This window comes from Ascaphus truei, chromosome 13, assembly GCF_040206685.1.
Source record: "Ascaphus truei isolate aAscTru1 chromosome 13, aAscTru1.hap1, whole genome shotgun sequence".
Classification (NCBI taxonomy): Eukaryota; Metazoa; Chordata; class Amphibia; order Anura; family Ascaphidae; genus Ascaphus; species Ascaphus truei.
In genome coordinates this window covers 7,280,253-7,303,240 of record NC_134495.1, presented here as the reverse complement: position 1 = coordinate 7,303,240, position 22,988 = coordinate 7,280,253, and the positions used below count along the sequence as shown (strand labels likewise).

At 51.7% G+C, this 22,988-nt stretch overlaps 1 protein-coding gene across 5 annotated transcripts in view; it reads right to left on the bottom strand.

The window, feature by feature from the left end:
* The window catches only part of MLXIP (MLX interacting protein), a 54,069-nt gene that overhangs the window by 22,723 nt on the left and 8,358 nt on the right, over positions 1-22,988 (bottom strand). For all 5 annotated transcript variants that reach the window (XM_075568248.1, XM_075568244.1, XM_075568246.1 and 2 more), the window contains exons 2-8: positions 7,745-7,851; positions 6,951-7,036; positions 5,467-5,556; positions 3,937-3,978; positions 2,152-2,311; positions 1,448-1,537; positions 323-399 (exon numbers count right to left, since the gene is read on the bottom strand). In XM_075568248.1, coding sequence (XP_075424363.1) covers positions 323-399; positions 1,448-1,537; positions 2,152-2,311; positions 3,937-3,978; positions 5,467-5,556; positions 6,951-7,036; positions 7,745-7,851 — 652 coding nt within the window. The remainder of the gene's footprint in view (positions 1-322; positions 400-1,447; positions 1,538-2,151; positions 2,312-3,936; positions 3,979-5,466; positions 5,557-6,950; positions 7,037-7,744; positions 7,852-22,988) is intronic.

Sequence of the window (22,988 nt, the reverse complement as noted above, 5' to 3'; positions counted from 1 at the left end):
GCTGAGCCGCTCCTTCTCTTTGGCAAGTAGGACACAAGTAGAACTCAGCAGTATTTGGAACAAGCTCGCTCACAGTAGCACGCAATGAACAGGATACAACATTTCATCCATGATAAACTCTCACATTGGTTTATTTACAGGCGTGACACACGAGACATATGTATACTCTGTCAGGGGGGGGGCTCAAGTCCAGTCCTCAGGCCCCTCCAACAGGTCTTCGGGATACCCCAGCTTCAGCACAGGCAGCTCAATCTTGAAAACCTGACCTGTTGGGGGGGCGTGAGAACTGGAATTGAGCGCCCCTCGTCTGTGCGACACTTACCTGGGATGCCTGAGTACAAGGACGCAAGTCAGACAGGGGGGCGGCCGGAGCCGCAAAACGGTTGGAATAGAAAATATCTGAAAGGACAAAAATTAGCAAAGGCTAGAAAAATAAAAGACAAGAATCGGTGCTCTTTGTGAACACGTGTTACAGAACCAGAAGACGAGGAAACACACAGCGAAAGGGATCTTATTTAGTGTCTGCATCAAATACATTTAGACGACTGCATCTTACACACAACTTCAATATATATATTTTTATTGATGTTAAAATCAGTGTCGAGAAAAGGGACAAAAAGGCTTTAAAAAAAAAAAAAAAAATAGCCATATTTTAACCTCTGTATTTCTAGAATCTCTTTAAGAGGATAACTGGAGGTTCTACTTTGCAGCAAGAAAACAGTTGTGACTAACACACAGGACACAGAATTAGGGGGCAGCAGAAGGCCCCCTGGGGCTTCCCCTGCGCCCCTCCAGGAGGCGCTCTCCCCCCCGTGCAGAGGGAGTGGAGATGTAGCTGGCGTGAATCGTAGCTTGTCCCCGCTCCCTCTGCTGCTCAGTGACTATGTGGATACGTACTGCTCCTCTCCGGTGCTAATCACTGGTTCCCAGGGTGCATACCGTCCCGGGGATAATACAAAAAGCAGCAGAGGACAGGCACCCCAAAAGTTAAAAAAAAAGGGATATTTATTAGCTGGAGCCTCTCTGAAGAGCACCCAGAGCCCGATATACCCTACCCCTCCCCGTGCCCAAACTAGATATGGCACCAGAACCCCAGGAGAATCCCCGGTGACGTGGAAGTGTGGCGAGGCCCGAGGGGCCACAGTGTGATGTGCCCACCCACTCAAGGGCCTCCCGTGACCCTTTAGGTATATAACGTTGCCCACCCCTGCCTTGGACACTCCGCTCCTGTTACTTTGGCCGCTAAGTGCAGGCCGTCTGACCGACACTCGCACGTTAAGCTCATGTAAATATACACCATGCAGGTGTTGGAAAATGTTGAAATATATTATTTTTGCAAGTCTATAAATGGATCTAAACGGCCGCTGCAATTAAGCTCGTGGCCCGTCTGCTCCTACAGGGATATCCCACCTGCCCACTTTGGAGAACTAGTTGGAGACTTAATTACCCTGAAATGATTCAAACGTATCCATCAGGTCCAAGTTCGGCTGCAGGGGAAACAGCTCTGGTTGGATCATGTCTGCATTCCCAGCATGCGCTGTAATACACACAGATACAATGATGGCACACAATGCATCGCTGGTTCTCTTCTGAAGCCGTCTACTAACCATCTAATAATAAAACACAGCTGCTGCTTGCGAGTCTTCCACATAAGATTACTTTTAGATAATGCTCGACTAATAAGTCATTATGAATTTGTAGGGCTGGGAATAGCACATTGCAAGTTAGATGAGGTCATGGGCTGGGCCATGATGTCAGAGAGGAAGGGATTACATAATAATGACATTCAGGCCTGTTAAAGGGGGCAGTGCCTCCCAGTGACGTGATTAAGGGGGGGTCTCATCTGAGTAATTAATCAATTTTGTAACCCAACTCTGACACCTGTAAGTATTTATTAACGTGAGACTTTGGAGGGGTGTGATTTGCTCTGGCTGCTCCCTTTGTGTGATGTCACTGTGTGATGTCACTGTGATCATCTCAGGAACAACGGGATCTACAGAGCTGAAATTAACACGGTTCGGCTACGGGGATCCTCTGCTTCCCCATTAAAAATTGGGAGAGGAAGGGGGACTGTTATTTTAACTTCTTAGCTTGGTCCATTACGGGTCAAAAGTTAAAAAAAAATACTTATGAATGGCTATACAAACGTACCCATCTCTTTTGGGTTAGGCTGATGCGAATAAATAGTTGAAAATAAAGTGTCGCTGAACTCGGCCATCAGCATCTCCATGTCCAGCAGCGGCTCTTCTTCCATCGGCACCGGAGAATCTCGGTCGTCCACACTGTTATGCCACGTAACCATGTCATCGTCCTACAAGACAATGCACCAATTAATGGTGGTACACAACACCAACACATCCCTGTATGTTAAACCGCTCTCTATGTCACTGCTTCCTCATGGGACGTGCAGCTCATGGCAAGGTGTAGGACCAGAGGTAGCCACCTGCAGTCCTCAAGAGCTACCAACAGGCCAGCTTTTCAGGATCTCTCTACTTCAGCACAGGTAGCTCAGTCTTCGATTGAGCTTTATGCTGAAGCAGGGATATCCTGAAAAGCTGACCTGTTGGTAGCACGAGGTTTGGAGTTGGCTACCTCTGGTATAGACTTGGGGCCATATAATGACGAAGCAGCCTTTTGCCATATGGCACCCCCAGGGTGTTTGAAAACACCCAACAACCCATTCAAGTCAACAGGAGCCAACATCAGAAGATGTTCGTTGTCCCTTGAGCTGGTAGAACAGGAGAGTTCACCAGCCCCAAAGGAAAGGGATCTTTACAGTAAGGGCAGTTACAATGTGGGATTCATTACCCATGGAGACTGGGATGGCAGATACAATAGATATGTTCAAAAAAAGGTTGGACATCTTTTTAGAAAGGAAAGGCATATACCACATGGGAAGGATATTAATCCAGGGAGTAATCTGATTGCCATTACTGGTGTCAGGAAAGGAATTTATTTTCCCCCATATGAGACATCATTGGACGATGCGTCACCGGGGGTTTTTTTTGTTGTTGTTTGCCTTCGTCTGGATCAATGCAAAAATAGGGCGAGTATCTCTGTCAACTAAATGTAACATATGTTGGACTCTAAGGACATATGTCTTTTTTTCAACCGCATCTATTATGTATGTAACCGTGTCCTCCGGTGCTGGAAGGCGTGTTACGGCAGAAGACCGCGCAACTTATATGGGACTTGATGCAACATCTCACTTTGGCAGCACAGGGGGTGAGGAAGCATAGAATATTCTGGACCAAATACCTACCTAAAAGTAGGCTTCTTCTCACCCAAGAACAAATGAGAGCGCTAATGACATTAATACATTGAAGGCTTATTACATCCTGTTAATATAGGCGCCAGGAATAGCGAGTGATATTAAATGCAGCCAATTACACTGCAATAAATTAAAGCGCTATGGGGATGTTAAAGGATCTGTTTTTCTTTTGCATATAATGCAGGGCTGGCCAACTCCCGTCCTCAAGGGCCACCAGCAGGTCAGGTTTTCAGGATATCCCTGCTTCAGCACAGGTGGCTCAAATCGAAGCCTGAGCCAGCTGTGCTGAAGAAAGCACTGATTGAGCCACCTGTGCTGAAGCAGGGATATCCTGAAAACCTGACCTGTTGATGGCCCTTGAGGGCTGGAGTTGCCACCCCTGGTGCAGATCACCACCGTAGCAGCTCTGGCATAGGATTACGTTTGGAATGACTGTTTGGGAGAAGTTACCCAAAATTTTAGGTTCTTACGGATAAAAGGACTGAACACCCACTTCAAACCGGCTGAAAACCACCAGTTTGGGAGCGTCTGCACTCTTCCAACAGGCCGATTGTTTCGCGGTTAATATGAGGCAATATGGATATGGCCTGGGTCCAACAGCACGGATCCCGAATCTGGTCCTGCCGGTTTTGGGCTGTAACAGGAGATGTATGCGAGTCACTTACTCTGACCAAGCTGGAGAGATCCTCGTCTTTGTGCTTCTGTAACTGTCATAAGAAAAGAAATACAGCTGAACACCACCAACCCCTTTGCTGGCAGCAGAATGGGTTAAATATATCATTATTCCGCATACGCAAGCACTGCTGTTCCTGCCCCTTAGAACGTCCGATTCAATTTGATGCCCAAGGTCGCAGGGAGATACAGCGACTTGCCCAAGGTCGCCGGGAGATACAGCGACCTGCTCAAGGTCGCCGGGAGATACAGCGACCTGCCCAAGGTCGCCGGGAGATACAGCGACCTGCCCAAGGTCGCCGGGAGATACAGCGACCTGCCCAGGGTCGCCGGGAGATACAGCGACCTGCCCAGGGTCGCCGGGAGATACAGCGACTTGCCCAAGGTCGCAGGGAGATACAGCGACTTGCCCAAGGTCGCAGGGAGATACAGCGACTTGCCCAAGGTCGCAGGGAGATACAGCGACCTGCCCAAGGTCGCAGGGAGATACAGCGACCTGCCCAAGGTCGCAGGGAGATACAGCGACCTGCCCAAGGTCGCAGGGAGATACAGCGACCTGCCCAAGGTCGCAGGGAGATACAGCGACCTGCCCAAGGTCGCAGGGAGATACAGCGACCTGCCCAAGGTCGCAGGGAGATACAGCGACCTGCCCAAGGTCGCAGGGAGATACAGCGACCTGCCCAAGGTCGCAGGGAGATACAGCGACCTGCCCAAGGTCGCAGGGAGATACAGCGACCTGCCCAAGGTCGCAGGGAGATACAGCGACGTGCCCAAGGTCGCCGGGAGATACAGCGACTTGCCCAAGGTCGCAGGGAGATACAGCGACTTGCCCAAGGTCGCCGGGAGGGCAGACGCTGCAATTCCACCACTTCCAAGGCATTAGTGTCGTTCCCACTGTGCTACCCCTTCAGCAGAGAACATTACGCTGCTGCGTGTTCACTACTAAACTTCACGGCAGCTGAATGGGAAAGAGTCTAATTTACTATTGGCAACCTCAGACCTGAATGGCGTTGGTCATTAAAATGAGAATTATTACACTAACTGCATTTTTTTTTTTCCAGCCCACAAACCGACATTTATTCTTGCAGTTATTGGGTCTTCATAGCTATGGGGGAGGGAACGATGCCAACCTCGGAAACTGAAGTACTACCACTGTACAGAGGAACACCGTGAAACGCTCCCCGTGAAACCTCTAGTGCAGCGTTAATATTGTGCAACCAGGTTTTATTGGGGTTAAGGAACAATTCCAACCCTGCGGCGTCACGTGACCATGGCAACTGTGACGTCACATGATCCCGCAGCGGCATTTGACGCCGCGTTGCCATGGTAACGCGTCCTGGAGCCGGCTGAACCTCGGTAAGTAGAGGTTGCAGAGGCCCCGCGTGGTCCCCCCGGCATTTAAATTTAAACGCCAGGGGGGAGAGCGCAGGATTCTGATTTAATCCCCACCAGTAAACCATGGTTATAAGTCCTATAAGAGGCTATAATAACACAGAGGAGAATAAGACGCGAGACAAGCATACCCGTTTCTTAAAGTACGTTCTCCACTTGTGGTATTCTCGGACCACAATCTCGATTCTTCTTTTCCAATACTTTCCTTCTGTGGCAATGGCCTGGAGAGAGAAGACCGTGTCGTGTCAAACAAAGGGGGCCCGCCAACGACCCAAGCAAACGCCCGCGGGCGTGTTCCATAGGTGAAATCTAGGCGACCGATTCCCCCGCAGACAGCAGGAAAAGGTCAAAGTGGCTTTTACGTGGTGTGTCCAGTTATCCAACAAGACCCAGGGCAGCCCCACGTGTCCTTATAAATCGAGAATACGAGAGCGGTCACGCTTTTGGACCGACGCGCTCATATGAATCAATACATCGTAAAAAAAAAAATAACTAATTAATAAGACTTGTGAGCGCGGAATTTTTGCGATACCGGCAGTTACTATTATACCGGTCTTCGGGGCCGGCGCAAGGGTTTCATGCTCCCTACGCGAAACTGTAATGTGCGCCCTGCAGCCTGTGGCGGCCGCCTCCTTTCTGCCTACCTTCTTCTGCGTCAGAAGCCAGCGGCAAATGACGCCGTTGACGTCACCAAGGTGACGTCGCGTTACCATGGTAACGCGACGTCATATGACGCCGCAACGTCACGGGTGCCATGGCAACGAGATGCCGTGTGACATCGTTTGTGAAGTCTGCGGCGTCATTTGACGCTGGATTTTGAAGGCGAAGCAGGGCGGCAGAAAGGAGGCGGCCGGCGCAGGTAAGCAAGTCCTTCCCATTAGGTCCGATAGGCCCAAGAGCGCGCCTAGGACCGTTGCACCCTAGACAACCGCTTAGGTTTGCCTAATGGACAGGCCGGCCCTGCTCGTCTTGCGCACCCAAGCTAAAGTTTTATTATAGTTATCGTGAGTGCCTTCCACAAAGACGTGTGGGGCGTGTCTGTGTGTGGGGGGGAGGTGGGGTGTGTGTGTGTGGGGGGGGGTGTGGGGGAGGGGGGTGGTAGGGTGTGTGTGAGGGGGGAGGTGGGGTGTGTGTGTGGGGGGGGGAGGTGGGGTGTGTGTGTGGGGGGGGAGGTGGGGTGTGTGTGGGAGGGGAGGTGGGGTGTGTGTGTGGGAGGGGAGGTGGGGTGTGTGGGGGGGAGGTGGTGTGTGTGTGGGGGGGAGGTGGGTGTGTGTGTGCGGGGGGGAGGTGGGGTGTGAGTGTGTGGGGGTGGGGGTGGGGTGTGAGTGTGTGGGGGGGGAGGTGGGGTGTGCGTGTGTGGGGGGGGAGGTGGGGTGTGCGTGTGTGGGGGGGACGTGGGGTGTGCGTGTGTGGGGGGGGAGGTGGGGTGTGCGTTTGTGGGGGGGGAGGTGGGGTGTGCGTTTGTGGGGGGGGAGGTGGGGTGTGCGTGTGGGGGGAGGTGGGGTGTGCGTGTGGGGGGGAGGTGGGGTGTGCGTGTGGGGGTGGGTGGTGTGTGTGTGTGTGGGCGGGGGTGGCGATACAAAGAGAGGAAGTGAAAGGGTTAGGCATGACATACCTCCGGCCGCCGATGCTCGTCAAAATAAATGGACGCGTCCAGGGGGGTGACAAAGTGACATACAGGGTTCTGACGCATTTTAATATCTGAAAGACAGAGGCGAGACGCTGGTTCAGTTCATGAGCGCGCGGAGGATACAGTAACAGGTTAATGCTTCCTGTAAGCGGGGACACACTGCTTTGAAAGAAAATATTTTAAAAAGATAAGACGTCTCCTCCTTTCTGTTTTTATCGTGCGCGCGTATGTGTAATTTATATACAATATGTGCAAAAGGGCAGACAGGCGCTTCAAAACGGCAACAACAAAAAAAGGTGAAGTTGAATACTTTAATGGAGTATTAATACCCCCTTTTTGCAGTTTTGGCGCGCCTGTCCTCTCTTTTGCGTACATACTTATCTTTCGGACGGTACGCACCCAATATACTTATTTTTGATCATCATTTAGTGCACTGTTGCTGTGTACACACACACACACACACACACACACACACACACACACACACACACACACACACACACACAGTCAATAGTTAACCGACAACTCTTGCTGCTCATTACTATCTCTATATCTGCAGCAAGTCAAAACCCCTTTACAAGGCCCATTAAACAGCAACGAAAACATCTGGCTTCCCCTTCAGGCCACGATTGCACAACCGCAGCAGCTCCCGCAACGCGCACGCTGCCAAAATATGTGCACAGACCGAAAGCAAAACAATGGGATTGCGACAGCATTGCATGTGACTGAAACACCGTGACAGCGGATCCCTGGCGCAGGCCCGCGCCAGCATCACTTACACTGCATGTACCACGCACGCCAGATTGCGTTATTCAGGCGGATTTTATCCCTCCACTGAAGCTTCAGGCCCTTGAAGTTCTTCCATTTGGGGGACACCAGCTTCCCACTGAAAGACAAGAGAGATTTGTGTACAGAGGTTGTTTGAAGGTCAGAGATCAGAGAGGTATATGGAAAGCTGCAATCATTTGAACCCCTTGTGCGGCCTGGCTTCCGTAGCACCAACTGTGAACGCTGCATACTACTGGTATAAACTATATACGGGTGCAGCAGCACGACATCGCTGTAAATACGGACACACAATAACAAAACCTGGAAACGCGAGGAGACCTGCCGCGGTCACAAAAAGGTTACCATATAAAGTAGAGTGTTGAGACTGAGGCTGCGTCCCCGCTAGCGCTGAGTGGGCGCCGCTTGCGGCGGTTACTTACATATATTTATATAAGTCCCCGCTCACGCTGTGCGCGCTTGTGCACGGGCTCACACGCGCTCGGATGAACAAAAAAATGTATACTTTCCTGCGTGCTCAACTACCCGCAATGGCCCCCCCTCCCCCGCACGTTCAAGCAGGACACCCGGTGCTCATGTTTGGAGCTCTCTCAAAGCATGAGCGCGCTCAGCGCCAGCGGGGACTCAGCCTTAGAGACAGGAGGGATAAATGGAAGTTATTTGGTTTAAACAGCCTGGATGAGATCGTAACAAAAAAGGCAGGAGAGGCAGTAGGGGTACGATAGCTACTTGCTGGTCCAATAAGAGGTATGTTACAAGCTTTCCAAGTAGGACCAGATGCAGGATCCCGAGAGGTTGGAAAACTTGTAACACCAACTTTTGTTGGTCCAATAAAAAAAAAGGTATCATACCCCCTACTCCCTCCTTTGTTACTACTGTACATGGAAGAAAAGACCAACACCCTTCTTTGCCTACTATGGATGAAAGAAGATCTTTGTTACATAACTTTCTCTCTCTCATTGGCCTCGAGCCATCAATGCCGGACAGTGTGTCTCACGCACGATTTAGCAGCAACTGCATTTCTAGCCCGTAGAAGTATCGGACGCAATAGCCCACATCCCACTGTGAGGGCTCCCAGACGTTGGACTTCTTCATCCCAGATATTCTTGAGATGGGGCCATGGTGCTGCAGACCGTGCGGACGCCTTAAGGCGGTGTTCGCGTCCGTGCGGCGCGCGTTGTGCACGAAATCAGTTCAAACTGATTTCTTGGCGCGGCAGGCCGGTCACGTGAGCAGCTCCGTGACGTCCCTGGCACGCCCCTAGACACGCCCACAGATGGCGCGCGTACCATGGCTGCAAAACGCACCAGCTTCAAGCGGGTGATGTCACGGGCGCACACGCCTCCGCATGGGCGAAGGAACCATGACCCCAGCCGTACAAGCATATTGTTACCATACCTTTCATCCTGTTAAATATCAGCAGGACCTCCTCCACATCATTTGCAGGCGTCCAATCAGAAACCGGGAAACACTGCATACTCCGTCCTACCCAAACAGCGCACTTTCTTATCTAGGCCTCGAATATAGTAGTCGCGCGCGATGGAGCGCGAGCCATCCGTGGCCTTTGGGATTTCTATGACGTGTGCGACGGGAAGGCGTGGCCGTGATGTCACGAGGCTGGTCCGACCTCATTGGCTGACCTCGGCGCCCACAAGACCTAGCCATCGCGCAACAAAAAAAAATGTTGTCTCGCGAAAAATCTGCTGCGTCGTGGCGCTTCACCACGCACTCTATGGCCTTTTGCTCACGCGCAGTGTGGACGCGGCCCTATACGGATCGCCTGCCGCCTGTTTGTCACCAACGCAAACTTCATTCTAGGTCCGCGTATAAAAATACTTTGCTTACAACGTAACTTTTGGTGCCTCAGGCATTAGACTGGGTGTGTGCGTATATCTATATATAAACATACATTCTCTGTATAATATCACACACAGACACACAGACACACAGACACACAGACACACAGACACACAGACACACAGACACACAGACACACAGACACACAGACACACAGACACACAGACACACAGACACACAGACACACAGACACACAGACACACAGACTTTTTGAACCCTATGTATACAGTAAATGACACATTAAACGATCACCCCTGGAAGTGACCACCCTTACACTGCTCCCCCTGAAAGCACTCTTATGATGATATCTCTGGCAGAGATGGGGTTACTCATAGAGCTTGCCTATAGTACAAAGATTCCCAGATATAACAGCAAATAATAGATTAGCCTTCGGTATCGGACGTTTCACGGCCTTGGCGCTCCGCCTGGATGCAGTTTCTTAGAATTGTTAGCACAAGACACGGCCAAGGATGCCAGGCTGTGCCCGATAACAGACGTTTAGTCATAATATAGGACAAGTAAATAACATGAAGTTAAAAGGAGAATACGGACACAGCCCACGTTTAGGGATAATGGAATCTTTAAAGCTGTGAATGTAGAATGGGATAGTCATGGGTCAGGATGGACATCCCTAGTGTAGGAATGGAGTGGTCATGGATTAGGATGGACATCCCTGGTATAGGAATGGCATGGCCATGAGTTAGGATGGACATCCCTAGTGTAGGCATGGCATGGTCATGGGTTAGGATGGACATCCCTAGTATAGGAATGGCAAGGTCATGGGTTAGGATGGACATCCCTAGTGTAGGAATGGCATGGTCATGGGTTAGGATTGACATCCCTAGTATAGGAATGGCATGGTCATGGGTTAGGATGGACATCCCTAGAGTAGGCATGGCATGGTCATGGGTTAGGATGGACATCCCTAGAGTAGGCATGGCATGGTCATGGGTTAGGATGGACATCCCTAGTATAGGAATGGCATGGTCATGGGTTAGGATGGACATCCCTAGAGTAGGCATGGCATGGTCATGGGTTAGGATGGACATCCCTAGTGTAGGAATTTGTACTTATACAAATAAAAAGGAAGATACATTGAGAGACACCAGATTTTTAAGTATGTCCTGGGCATGGGATGGTCCTTGATTGATCACCTTTAATATATTGTTTGGCTGGAGACATGTGTACCAGAAAAAATGGTAGCATGGGTGAGGACAATATCCTCATATAGGTGCACCACTGCACAGCACGTGTACATGGGTGAGGACAATATCCTCATATAGGTGCACTACTGCACAGCACGTGTACATGGTTGAGGACAATATCCTCATATAGGTGCACTACTGCACAGCACGTGTACATGGGTGAGGACAATATCCTCATATAGGTGCACTACTGCACAGCACGTGTACATGGTTGAGGACAATATCCTCATATAGGTGCACTACTGCACAGCACGTGTACATGGGTGAGGACAATATCCTCATATAGGTGCACTACTGCACAGCACGTGTACATGGGTGAGGACAATATCCTCATATAGGTGCACTACTGCACAGCACGTGTACATGGGTGAGGACAATATCCTCATATAGGTGCACCACTGCACAGCACGTGTACATGGGTGAGGACAATATCCTCATATAGGTGCACTACTGCACAGTATGTGTACATGGGTGAGGACAATATCCTCATATAGGTGCACCACTGCACAGCACGTGTACATGGGTGAGGACAATATCCTCATATAGGTGCACTACTGCACAGCACGTGTACATGGGTGAGGACAATATCCTCATATAGGTGCACTACTGCACAGCACGTGTACATGGGTGAGGACAATATCCTCATATAGGTGCACTACTGCACAGCACGTGTACATGGGTGAGGACAATATCCTCATATAGGTGCACTACTGCACAGCACGTGTACATGGGGGAGGACAATATCCTCATATAGGTGCACTACTGCACAGCACGTGTACATGGGTGAGGACAATATCCTCCTATAGGTGCACTACTGCACAGCACGTGTACATGGGTGAGGACAATATCCTCCTATAGGTGCACTACTGCACAGCACGTGTACATGGGTGAGGACAATATCCTCCTATAGGTGCACTACTGCACAGCATGTGTACATGGTTGAGTAGATAGCACGGCTGTCTGTGCTGCTCAACAATTTTCTATCAGCTTACCTGAACGTGGGGATCCCCGGAGCTCATACGTGACCCCCCCCCCCCCCAACCAGCCTCCAGAGACCCCCCCCTTCCCCAAACTAGCCTCCAGAGACCCCCCCCCCTTCCCCCAACCAGCCTCCAGAGACCCTCCTGTTCCTGATCTTCAAGCAGTTTTGTCCACAGGGCAAGAACATTTTCTCGGTGGGCACAAAATGGAGGCAAGATCCAGGCTTACTCAGGCGGTCATTAAAATGGCCGTCACTGGGAGATGATACTGCGACTTTCTATTTATGACTCTCCAGCCATGTGTGGGTTTTTTTTTGTGTGTGTCAAAAGCGACACAAAAAGAGAAACCTACCAAAAATCTACTGGGAACGGGGTGGGGGCCCCGAAGACGGGGGGCCACAGATCAGCTCCAGGGGGCTCCACTATTCAATTAAGCATTACACAATAAAATTATAAAAAGGGGGTAACGGGTATAATGGTACCCCAGCCATTAATGCCAGCACACGATGGTACTAATTCCCAGCGCACACATTAAGCGCACAGTGTGAAACACAGACACGTGGATACAGCCAATGACAGACACCGTAACGAGCTCCGGCCCGTTCAGCAGAGAAAGGGGTAACATTGTAACAGGGGGTAACATTGGAACAGAGGGTAACCACCCCTGGGACGCAGTTTATAAAACGCTGCAGCAACGCTGAGCATGCGAGATCATATTGTTCAGAAACATTACATGTCCCAGCAAAGACCCTAACCCAGGAACCCCGAAAAGATTCCAGCTCCACTCAACGCCTCTGTGTCCCAGGCACCGGCAGGGCGTTAACACCTCTGTGTCCCAGGCACCGGCAGGGTGTTAACGCCTCTGTGTCCAAGGCACCGGCAGGGTGTTAACGCCTCTGTGTCCAAGGCACCGGCAGGGTGTTAACGCCTCTGTGTCCCAGGCACCGGCAGGGTGTTAACGCCTTTCTGGCACGCCGTTCTTCATCTAGCGTCAGCCTCTCCCGTCCCTCTCAAGCAATCACAGAGCGAAAGAGAACAGGTTCCCTAGAACTAGAATTCAGATGTTCTGTACCAGGTATATCACCTGCCAACACACAGCGGTGCCATATAAATACAGCCCTGGGCTGTGTGTTAGAGCAAGTTCAGAAGGAAGGGCGCGTACATCCAATAGTGCCTGCATTCTATACCCTACATCCGCGGACAAGCCCCTCGTGGCACGTCCTAAAGAAATATTTGTACTTTTCCCCACTGATGGAGCCATTCACTACATTTGCTATATGCTGTACCCAGGAGCTCACGCTCCTCCGGTATCTCCAGTACTTATATTAGTATGCAGAGGAGGAGGACAAGCGCAGCTCAACGGGTTTAAACCGCCAAACTTGCAGCCAATCAGAACGGCGGGAGAATGAAAAAGGGATTTGTTACAGATAAAAAGAAGATACTTCTGGTTTATGTTCCAATGCAAGGGCCCCCCAACAGGGCAGGTTTTCAGGCTATCCCTGCTTCAGCGAATGTGGCTGAGAGCCTCCGTCAAAGACGGAGCCTCGGATTGAGCCACCTGTCCTGAAAACCTGACCTGTTGGTGGCCCTTGAGGACTGGAGTTGGCCGCTCCTGCTTCAGAACATTGTACCCTTATACCAGGGGTCCCCCGTTCTGCCTCACTGTTATATCGAATGCCACGTAAATAGAAGAATATAAAGACGTTGTGATGCAATATTGCAACATGCTGTAGTAGGACTTGTACGTTATATTTACACAGAGAACTCGCTGGGCCTGTAACCTGCAGGACGCACGGAATACCCCGCGTGATACTCTGTGTCACTCCGTGTCGGGCATCTCCATCAATCAGAAGCCAGTAACCTTGGCAACAACTATAGAAACTTCCGGATCGGTTTCAAATTAACTAGCAGTCAGTAATTCTTTTACTTAAACACATAAGCCACCTGTGCTGAAGCAGGGATATGCTGAAAATCAGACCCGATGGGGGGGTTCACGGTGATACCTTTAGCCTCCCACATGCCCGGCACGTGGCACAGTGATACCTTTAGCCTCCCACACGCCACAGTGATACCTTTAGCCTCTCACACGGCCGGCACGTGGCACAGTGACACCTTTAGCCTCTCACACGCCCGGCACGTGGCACTGCAATACCTTTAGCCTCCCACACGCCCGGCACGTGGCACAGTGATACCTTTAGCCTCTCACACGCCCGGCACGTGGCACAGTGACACCTTTAGCCTCTCACACGCCCGGCACGTGGCACAGTGACACCTTTAGCCTCTCACACGCCCGGCACGTGGCACAGTGACACCTTTAGCCTCTCACACGCCCGGCACGTGGCACAGTGATACCAGACTTTCCTCCGATCTGCAAACCTGCTCATGTGACAGTGAGAAATAGGAGTTGCCAGCGATAACAGGGATGAAAGGTATATCTGCCCGTGACCCACATGCGGAGGATCCTGGGGGGGTGGGGAGGGGGGGGGGGAGTGGCAGTACCACTACTTTTAATTTACGATGTTACAATGTTACTCGGATTAAAGATGGCGCTGTATGAAGCTTTCCCTGGTCCTATTTTGAAAACTGCCTACACAAAAAATCCCAGAAGTGTATGTGCGTGCTGGTGTGTGTGTGTGTGTGTGTGTGTGCGCGCGCCTGTATGTGTGTGTGTGCGCGCGCGCGCCTGTATGTGTGTGTGTGTGTGTGTGTGTGTGTGTGTGCGCCTGTATGTGCGCTTACACGTATGCTTGTGAAGTGTTTTGTTTTCTGGAGTTTGGCTGCTGGTGCGATTACATGACCCACAAGTGCTGTAGGTCCGATGGACCCTGCAACTGTCCCCCGCTTGGTAGCTTTAATACAGCTTCCATGTATCCTGTGCAGATTTTGCATTGAGCTATACCCTGGCAGCTCCCGGCCACCGCGGCTAGGAGGCGCTTCTATGTATCCACTACCCTTTGCAGGGGGGAAAAAAAACTATTTCAGTTGCTTGCTGTTTGTGCACTGCAGGGGTTATAGTTCCAGGGTATACACTCAGAGCTTTTGCAAGTACTTTCCAGCGCTTGGAGGAGTTGATTAATACTGATGGCTCGCGGGGCAGGCGGAACGGCCCAGGGGGCAGGCGGAACGGCCCGGGGGGCAGGCGGAACGGCCCGCGGGGGCAGGCGGAACGGCCCGCGGGGGCAGGCGGAACGGCCCGCGGGGGCAGGCGGAACGGCCCGCGGGGGCAGGCGGAACGGCCCGCGGGGGCAGGCGGAACGGCCCGGGGGGGCAGGCGGAACGGCCCGGGGGGCAGGCGGAACGGCCCAGGGGGCAGGCGGAACGGCCCAGGGGGCAGGGGGCAGGCGGAACGGCCCAGGGGGCAGGCGGAACGGCCCAGGGGGCAGGCGGAACGGCCCACGGGGCAGGCGGAACGGCCCACGGGGCAGGCGGAGCGGCCCACGGAACGGCCCGGGGGGCAGGCGGAACGGCCCGGGGGGCAGGCGGAACGGCCCGCGGGGGCAGGCGGAACGGCCCGGGGGGCAGGCGGAACGGCCCGGAGGGCAGGCGGAACGGCCCGCGGGGGCAGGCGGAACGGCCCACGGGGCAGGCGGAGCGGCCCACGCCTCAGGATACCTCCTGCACATCAGACCATGAAGCAGCATTTGGCAGATTACAGGGAGAGTCTAAATATAGGATCCGGCGCTGCTGGGATCGCCTTCCAAACTGGTAATAACGCAGTCAACATTCCCCACGGATCAGCCTCTTCCAGCCTCCTGCCCAGTGCCACATATATAGTTATATATAGGAGGGGCAGCACCACAGAGCAACACACACACACACACACACACGGGGTGTATTAATAGAAAAAGTGCTCAGCCATGTAATCTTGGCCACACACACACACACACACACACACACACACACACACACACACACACACACACACACACACACACACACACACACACACACACACACACACACACACACACACACACACACACACACGGTGTGACTGTCCCGTTATGAGATATAGATCAGCACTCCGAAGTTGTGATCACACTTATTGGAGATCTACGTTTCCATATACAGTATATGTTTAGAACGTGTGCATGTTGAAAAATATGTATATATTATATACAGACACACAGTAAAACAAATAAAACAACAACAAAAACAGCTGACTGAAGCTTATAAATATAAACAGCGACTTCTGTTCCCGGGGACACACATTTACAGCGACTTCTGTTCCCGGGGACACATTTACAGCGACTGCTGTTCCCGGGGACACACATTTACAGCGACTTCTGTTCCCGGGGACACACATTTACAGCGACTTCTGTTCCCGGGGACACACATTTACAGCGACTTCTGTTCCCGGGGACACACATTTACAGCGACTTCTGTTCCCGGGGACACACATTTACAGCGACTGCTGTTCCCGGGGACACATATTTACAGCGACTTCTGTTCCCGGGGACACACATTTACAGCGACTGCTGTTCCCAGGGACACACATTTACAGCGACTGCTGTTCCCGGGGACACACATTTACAGCGACTGCTGTTCCCGGGGACACACATTTACAGCGACTTCTGTTCCCGGGGACACACATTTACAGCGACTTCTGTTCCCGGGGACACACATTTACAGCGATTTCTGTTCCCGGGGACACACATTTACAGCGACTTCTGTTCCCGGGGATACACATTTACAGCGACTTCTGTTCCCGGGGACACACATTTACAGCGACTTCTGTTCCCGGGGACACACATTTACAGCGACTTCTGTTCCCGGGGACACACCTTTACAGCTACGTCCTGAGACGTATTATAGGTCTCACACTATTACAAGCACAATACAATGTCTAAAGCAAGCAGATTACACAAGCTGTAATTGAGATAAGGTCACCTCTCAGGCCTTCAGCGGCCTCGAACTTGGATTTTCCATTTAGAAAGATGTATCCCCTACTAACCCCACGAGTACCCCAAGACGTACCCTAAACATCCTAAGAGCCGGCACTCAGGGGTCCTATGACATACAGGGTGCGTTATTCTAGAAATGCTCTTCTAGGGGGGAGATCGGGCGCCCTCCACTTCCGTTCAGGTCCTAAGGGCCGCCGCCGTCGGGGGGGGGGGGGGGGGAAGGGGCGCAGGCCAAACCACAAAGTTGGGTGACAATCCTGGGATCGTCCGAGCATATTTATTATGATTTCTTCCCCAGAATGTACAGCGCTGGGATCCCTCCCAGGTGGAGGCCTTGCATACCGATATAACACTATCACCCCAGGCCTCCTGTACACTAAACCGGTATTCAGCACGCACAGTTCCCTTAATCACGGGGAAAGGGGAGCTACATACACTTTGTACGTTGAATTGCCCATTTAACCAAGAACATGTGCTCTTATAAGGCCCTGTGCAATCTGCATGGAAAGCAGCCCCGTGCTGCCCGCTGGAGTGGATTAAGTGAGAAGACAGCAGGAGTTGCCATGTGAACAATCTACTGCAGGTTTCGGGCCTACTGCAGGCTTCGGGCCTACTGCAGGCTTCGGGCCTACTGCAGGCTTCGGGCCTTTTCAAATAAACATTCCAACAAAAAACAGATAGGAAAAAAAAACTAAATAAAAAGAAGGTTCCTATAAGACTGTAGTTGTGGGCCCCGGGTGGGTGAGCCGGCATAAACAAGATGGAATACGCAGTGTTCGGTATAACGTAGTCCCAAACCCCTCACCCCAGGGTGTAGTATACATAACATGTTATCCATAAATGTCCCTGTTACTCAGTGCTCTTCCCCGGCCTGTCACATGATACCACTGCGTGAGCACGGGAGGAAACCGACCTGCTGACGCTCAGTAATGTTTTACACCTCGGGGAGAAGACTCAGGCTAAGATTATAGTCCTTACTTGTGCGCGACGGGACGCATAGCCTCGGGCAGGAGATTGGGAAGGCGTGGCGGAGGCGTCACCAAGCTGGTTCGCCCTCAGTGGCTGCACCGCTCACGTCACACGGAAACGCTTCAAAAGGATTTTTTTTTGTCTTTTCAAATGCGTTCGCGCCCCGTTGTGGGAGTATTAGGGGCGGCCACGTTAGGGATTGTGCCATGTTTTTGTCCGGACGCCAGCACCATCGTGCAGAGTATAATCTCAGCCTCACCGTGAAGGGGGGCAACGTTAGAACACAGGGGGTCTCTACCCACAGCTACAGTGTAACCCCTCTGCAGGGGAGCTGGATTAAAAAGCAACCTGAAAAATCGGGGTCCCCACCCCAATGCTCATTTGTGGTCTTCTGAAATCTGGGGGCCCCCTGCTCAGGAGTAGCGGCACCCAGGGGTCTCGGGCAAAGAATTTGGACCCGTCGAGGCAGCCAATAGAACATCCCCGTAACCGCTTTTACAATAATAACAGTTCCAATACCAATAGAGACTTTCCCAGTAAGAATGTCCCGGCGTGGGGAGGAAGCAGCAGACTTGTGACTGTGTTTTACTGGGATACCGGATGGAAAGGTGCTGAAAGTCCCATAAAAACCTCACAGCAAAGAGCGATAACTAGCTAAGAGGCCTCCCAGAGATTACAGTGAAATCCCCATGTGAAAGTCTCACAGCAATTAGCGTTATCACGCACCACTTCAAAACGACTGTGACATTGTGTCATCGGGGAGGGGAACGCCAAGCATGCAAAGAGCAGTGTCCCCTGCAACCAGTGTCATATCCCACACGCATCTACTGCTAAAGGTGCAAGCAGGCTTATAATGCACATACGGGTTCATTCTTATCCTCATCTAGCACTTCCCCCCCCAACAAAAAGATTAAAGGGTAATTCCATTCTTCCAGGGACGCCGATAACACGGATACATGCGACAGCGCGAGGTCCCTGCATCTACATTCACGTGGAAGGTAACCAAACAAAGCATGTTGTGTCTGATATCATATGACCCGATTGCTTATCACTGCCCAACCTTCTGGCGGCCAAAGGGTGTCGCCTAAATATCAGGGAGAAACCCAGGGAGAAACCCAGCTATTTTAAGACTGAAGCAGGCAAACTCCATCGGGCGCTCATCGGCAGAACAAACATCTAACCGCTGAACCCGTGTGAAACTGCGGATATCACTCCACTTACTGCCCGTCTGCTACAAGCAGGGGGCGGGGCGGGGGCACGGGGGGGGGGGGGGCGGGGGCGGCGCTTCTACGGTCCCCAAATTAAAGGTTGTAGAAAGCTACAAATACGTCTTTGTCTACTGTATACATTACTATGTAATATTCTATATACCAATTATTATCGTACGACTGTTATTCCTGCAAGATTAACGTTAAATGGTAAAGCCGCAATCTCCCTCACCCCCAGACTGGCAAACGTTTAACTTGTGGAGCGTTAGTATCTCGCCCCCGGGCGAACGTTAGTACCTCGCCCCCGGGCGAACGTTAGTATCTCGCCCCCGGGCGCGCCCTGTTACTCATTCTTACTTTGTGCGAGAGTTAAAAAATAAGGATGCTCCTAAATCCCTAGAGCCCGAGGTCGCCATGGTAACCGTTACCCCGCGCTGGGCTCTGGGGAGAGCTCCATTTTAACACCTATTATTTCCATATCTTGTATCTCCTGAACGGATAATCAGATAATAAAAAGGTAAAAACAAAAAGGAGAATAGAAATGGCGTTGGTCACAGACGGCCGCTTTAATGGTATTCTGCGGTTTCCGCCGCCATTATCGCCTTTCCGCTCTAAACTCCACGGAGATAGCAAAGCTGAAATGAATGGGGTTCAGCTGCAGACGCTCCCCGCGTCCATACTGCGCAAGAAACCAAACAAGAGACCCCCATGGATTGCCCCTGCAGGGGAAAGGTTACCGGATCTGCTCCCTTTGGAGAACTAGCTCAAGACCCCGGTTATTTTTTTGTGGAACGGGTTATGGGGAATTTCAGTAAAACACGGAGGTGACAAAGTGTTTTCTACAAGTATATTAAGAAAATGTTCATCCATAAAACAGATAGGGGCAAACAGAAAGGGGGTCTGCAAAGCAAACATTAGTGGGACTTCATCTTTACCAAAACGCGTGCAGGCAACTTCCAGGCATCTGCAAGCCCTAGGACCGGCCCCTTAGAAGCCGGTCCTGTTAGAGAAGGGGTGGCCAGCTCCATCCACAAGGGCCACGAACAAGTCAGGTATTCAGGATATTCCTGCTTCAGCACAGATGGCTCAATCAGTCCTTGCTTCAGCACAGGTGGCTCAGAGACCTGTGCTGAAGCAGGGATATCCTGAAAACCTGACCTGTTGTGGACGGGAGCTGACCACCCCCGTGTTAGAGTCACGAGTTCACCATTCCCCGTCAGTTCCCCTTCTGTTTGACTCAGCGGATCTGCGTATGCCCCACATTAAATCCCCAAACTGCTGACTCCGAGCCATGTGACAGACGCAGTACCTGTTAGCGGTGCAGAAAACGTAGAGAACACCGTGGCTGTTAACCCACAAAGGCCCGCGCTGCTCCGCACTGTCAGGAAAGTGTATTCCGTGACTCACACAGAAGTGCAGCTCTCGGTGCACAGATGGAAGAAGCAGCACAATATTCTGGTTATTTCCACACGTACCGGCTGGAAATCATTCTCATGCGTTCGGAAAGTAGTGGTGCCGATGCCTTTGTGACGCTGATGTCATCACAATGTTTAAATGTCCCTGGTCACGCGGCCAATAGGAAGCCGCAAGGGATGATGGCTTCCTATTGGCGGGACATTTAAAGCGGCCATTATGTTAGCCTCAACAAGCCCCATCAGAGCTGCTACCTGCAGAGACGCCGGCACCCCCTAAGAAATGCAACCTGGAGTGCCGCTTTAACTGTACCCATGTGGTTAGACCAGAGTGTACCCATCACTGAACTAAGTTACCGATATAAGAGAGGTGTGAGGGTCCCCGAACCGCTCCCTACAGGAGACTTACACCCCCGGTATGCACCGCGACCCCCTACAGGAGACTTACACCCCCGGTATGCACCGCGACCCCCTACAGGAGACTTACACCCCCGGTATGCACCGCGACCCCCTACAGGAGACTTACAACCCCAGTATGCACCGCGACCCCCTACAGGAGACTTACACCCCCGGTATGCACCGCGACCTCACCACCGTGTGTTTCACGCGTACAGGATGATGAAAGCATGTGACTGTGTAACGGACGTAGTATAACAAGTAACAGACTGGTCCACTACGGGCACAAGGTATGTGACCACGCAGAGACTGCGCACGATATATACGGAGAGGGGCTACACCAGGGGCGACCAGCTCCAGTCCTCAAGGGCCACCAAACAGGACAGGTTTTCAGGCTATCCATGCTTCTGCACAGGTGCAAACCAACCAACGACTAAGCTACTGATTGAGCCAGCTGTGCAGAAGCAGGGATAGCCTGAAAACCTGTCCTGTTGGTGGCCCTTGAGGACTGGAGTTAGCCAGGCCTGGCGTAGGCCGTATAGGCCAAGGTTAAAAATGCACAAATGCTAAAAACAGGAAATGAACCAACTTTCTGAAAGGTGGGAAATAGTGAAGTCGCGTGCGGCGTTCCCACGGAAATCTGCCCAGTAGTGAAACGCAGGACTGGAAAATGGCGGTGTCCACCATTGAATGCAGTCACGTGACCGTGCGGTGCCGGAGCGGCCTTTGCACTCAAAGGGTTAAATTCACAGGAGAAAAAAATATGTATATTTTTGCTTTAGTAATGTAGGACTGATACGGAGTAACACAGAGAAACACTGAGAACACAGTAACTACACCCCCTCCCCCCCCTTTGTCGAGTAACACACAGTAACTACACCCCCTCCCCCCCCTTTGCCGAGTAAGACACAGTAACTACACCCCCTCCCCCCCCTTTGCCGAGTAACACACAGTAACTACACCCCCTCCCCACCCCCTCTTTGTGCTATTTGCACATCAGCGGGAAAGAGAACAGCTGTTGCACATCCTGCTATTCCCATACATGCTGGGGGGGGGGGGGGGGGGGGAATTGTAACAGGACACGGCTGTTCCCTTTAATACTCCTCAGCATTGTTACTACATCACCAATTACCAAATTCCATAGAAATCAAGCAAAACGAGTCACACGGCAAACACTGTGGTCAAGCGGTCAGCATTTCTCCTGGAGGAAGACCTGCTGCGTTGGACGAATAAATATGAACCACTATTTTTGCTTCATTTCTATGGGATTTCACTGTTGCGTTCCAGCACCCGCGAGTATCTGCAATGTTTTGCGCGCGCGCATACTTCTATATATTCTCAATGACCAAATTCACCTTCCGTTATATTATGCGCGGCGAATATTCTCTTTGCACGCCGACGTCCGGCAAAAATCGCCTTTTCACACTTAAAAGGTGGTTATAAAATTAAATAAAACGGGCTCATCGGGAGAAGCGCTATGCTTGGGGTTTAAACGTGGAATAAAGGGTTACATGTATCTCCTTCTGGGGTATCCCGGAAGACTGGAGCTAAACGGGGGAGGGGAGGAAAGAATGAGATACATGGGGTAAGGCAGGCGTGCGCTAACGGGGGCGCGCGGCGGTAACAGAGGCCCCGCGCTCTGCAGCGAGAGGCCTCCAACTCCGTAACCTGAATTCAGTCGGCTTCAGGCGATGCGTCGCCAAATGACGCCGCAGGGTCACATGGCCCCACTACGTCATTTGACGGCGGATTAAAGGTAAGGGGGGGGTCGCGATACTGGGGGAGAGCGGGTAGGGGGGGGTCGCAGTGCAGGAAGTTTGACCACCCCTGGGTTAGGGCTTTCATGGAATTGGGGCAGTGCCTCTGGTGCTAAAGTGTTAACAATACTCGGGGGAAGGGGGGAGAATAGCCAGGGTTCACAACCTACGGGAGGAAAACGGAATGGAATCCTTTGACATGATGGCGGAAGAATTAGGGTCGCACCTTCCGGCTTCCCTTTAGATTTCTCCAGCTAAGGGACTTCCTGGGGACCAAGACCCCTGCACAAAAGGTCATGGCATCCGGACAGGCGTCTCCGTAGTGACCGTCACAAAAGTTTGATCTCAACAATGTAGAAAATAATTATCAGAAACCGATTCCCATAATAAACACAAACTCAGATTAAGCTGGGGGAAGGATTTAGGAGGGGCGCTGGGCCAGGCGGGATGGGAGGATATATATGAGGGAGTAACAAAGAGCTACTTTGTATTAATTAAGTAGAATGGGTTAAAAATACTCCACCAATCGTACTTGCTCCTCCTTGAAGC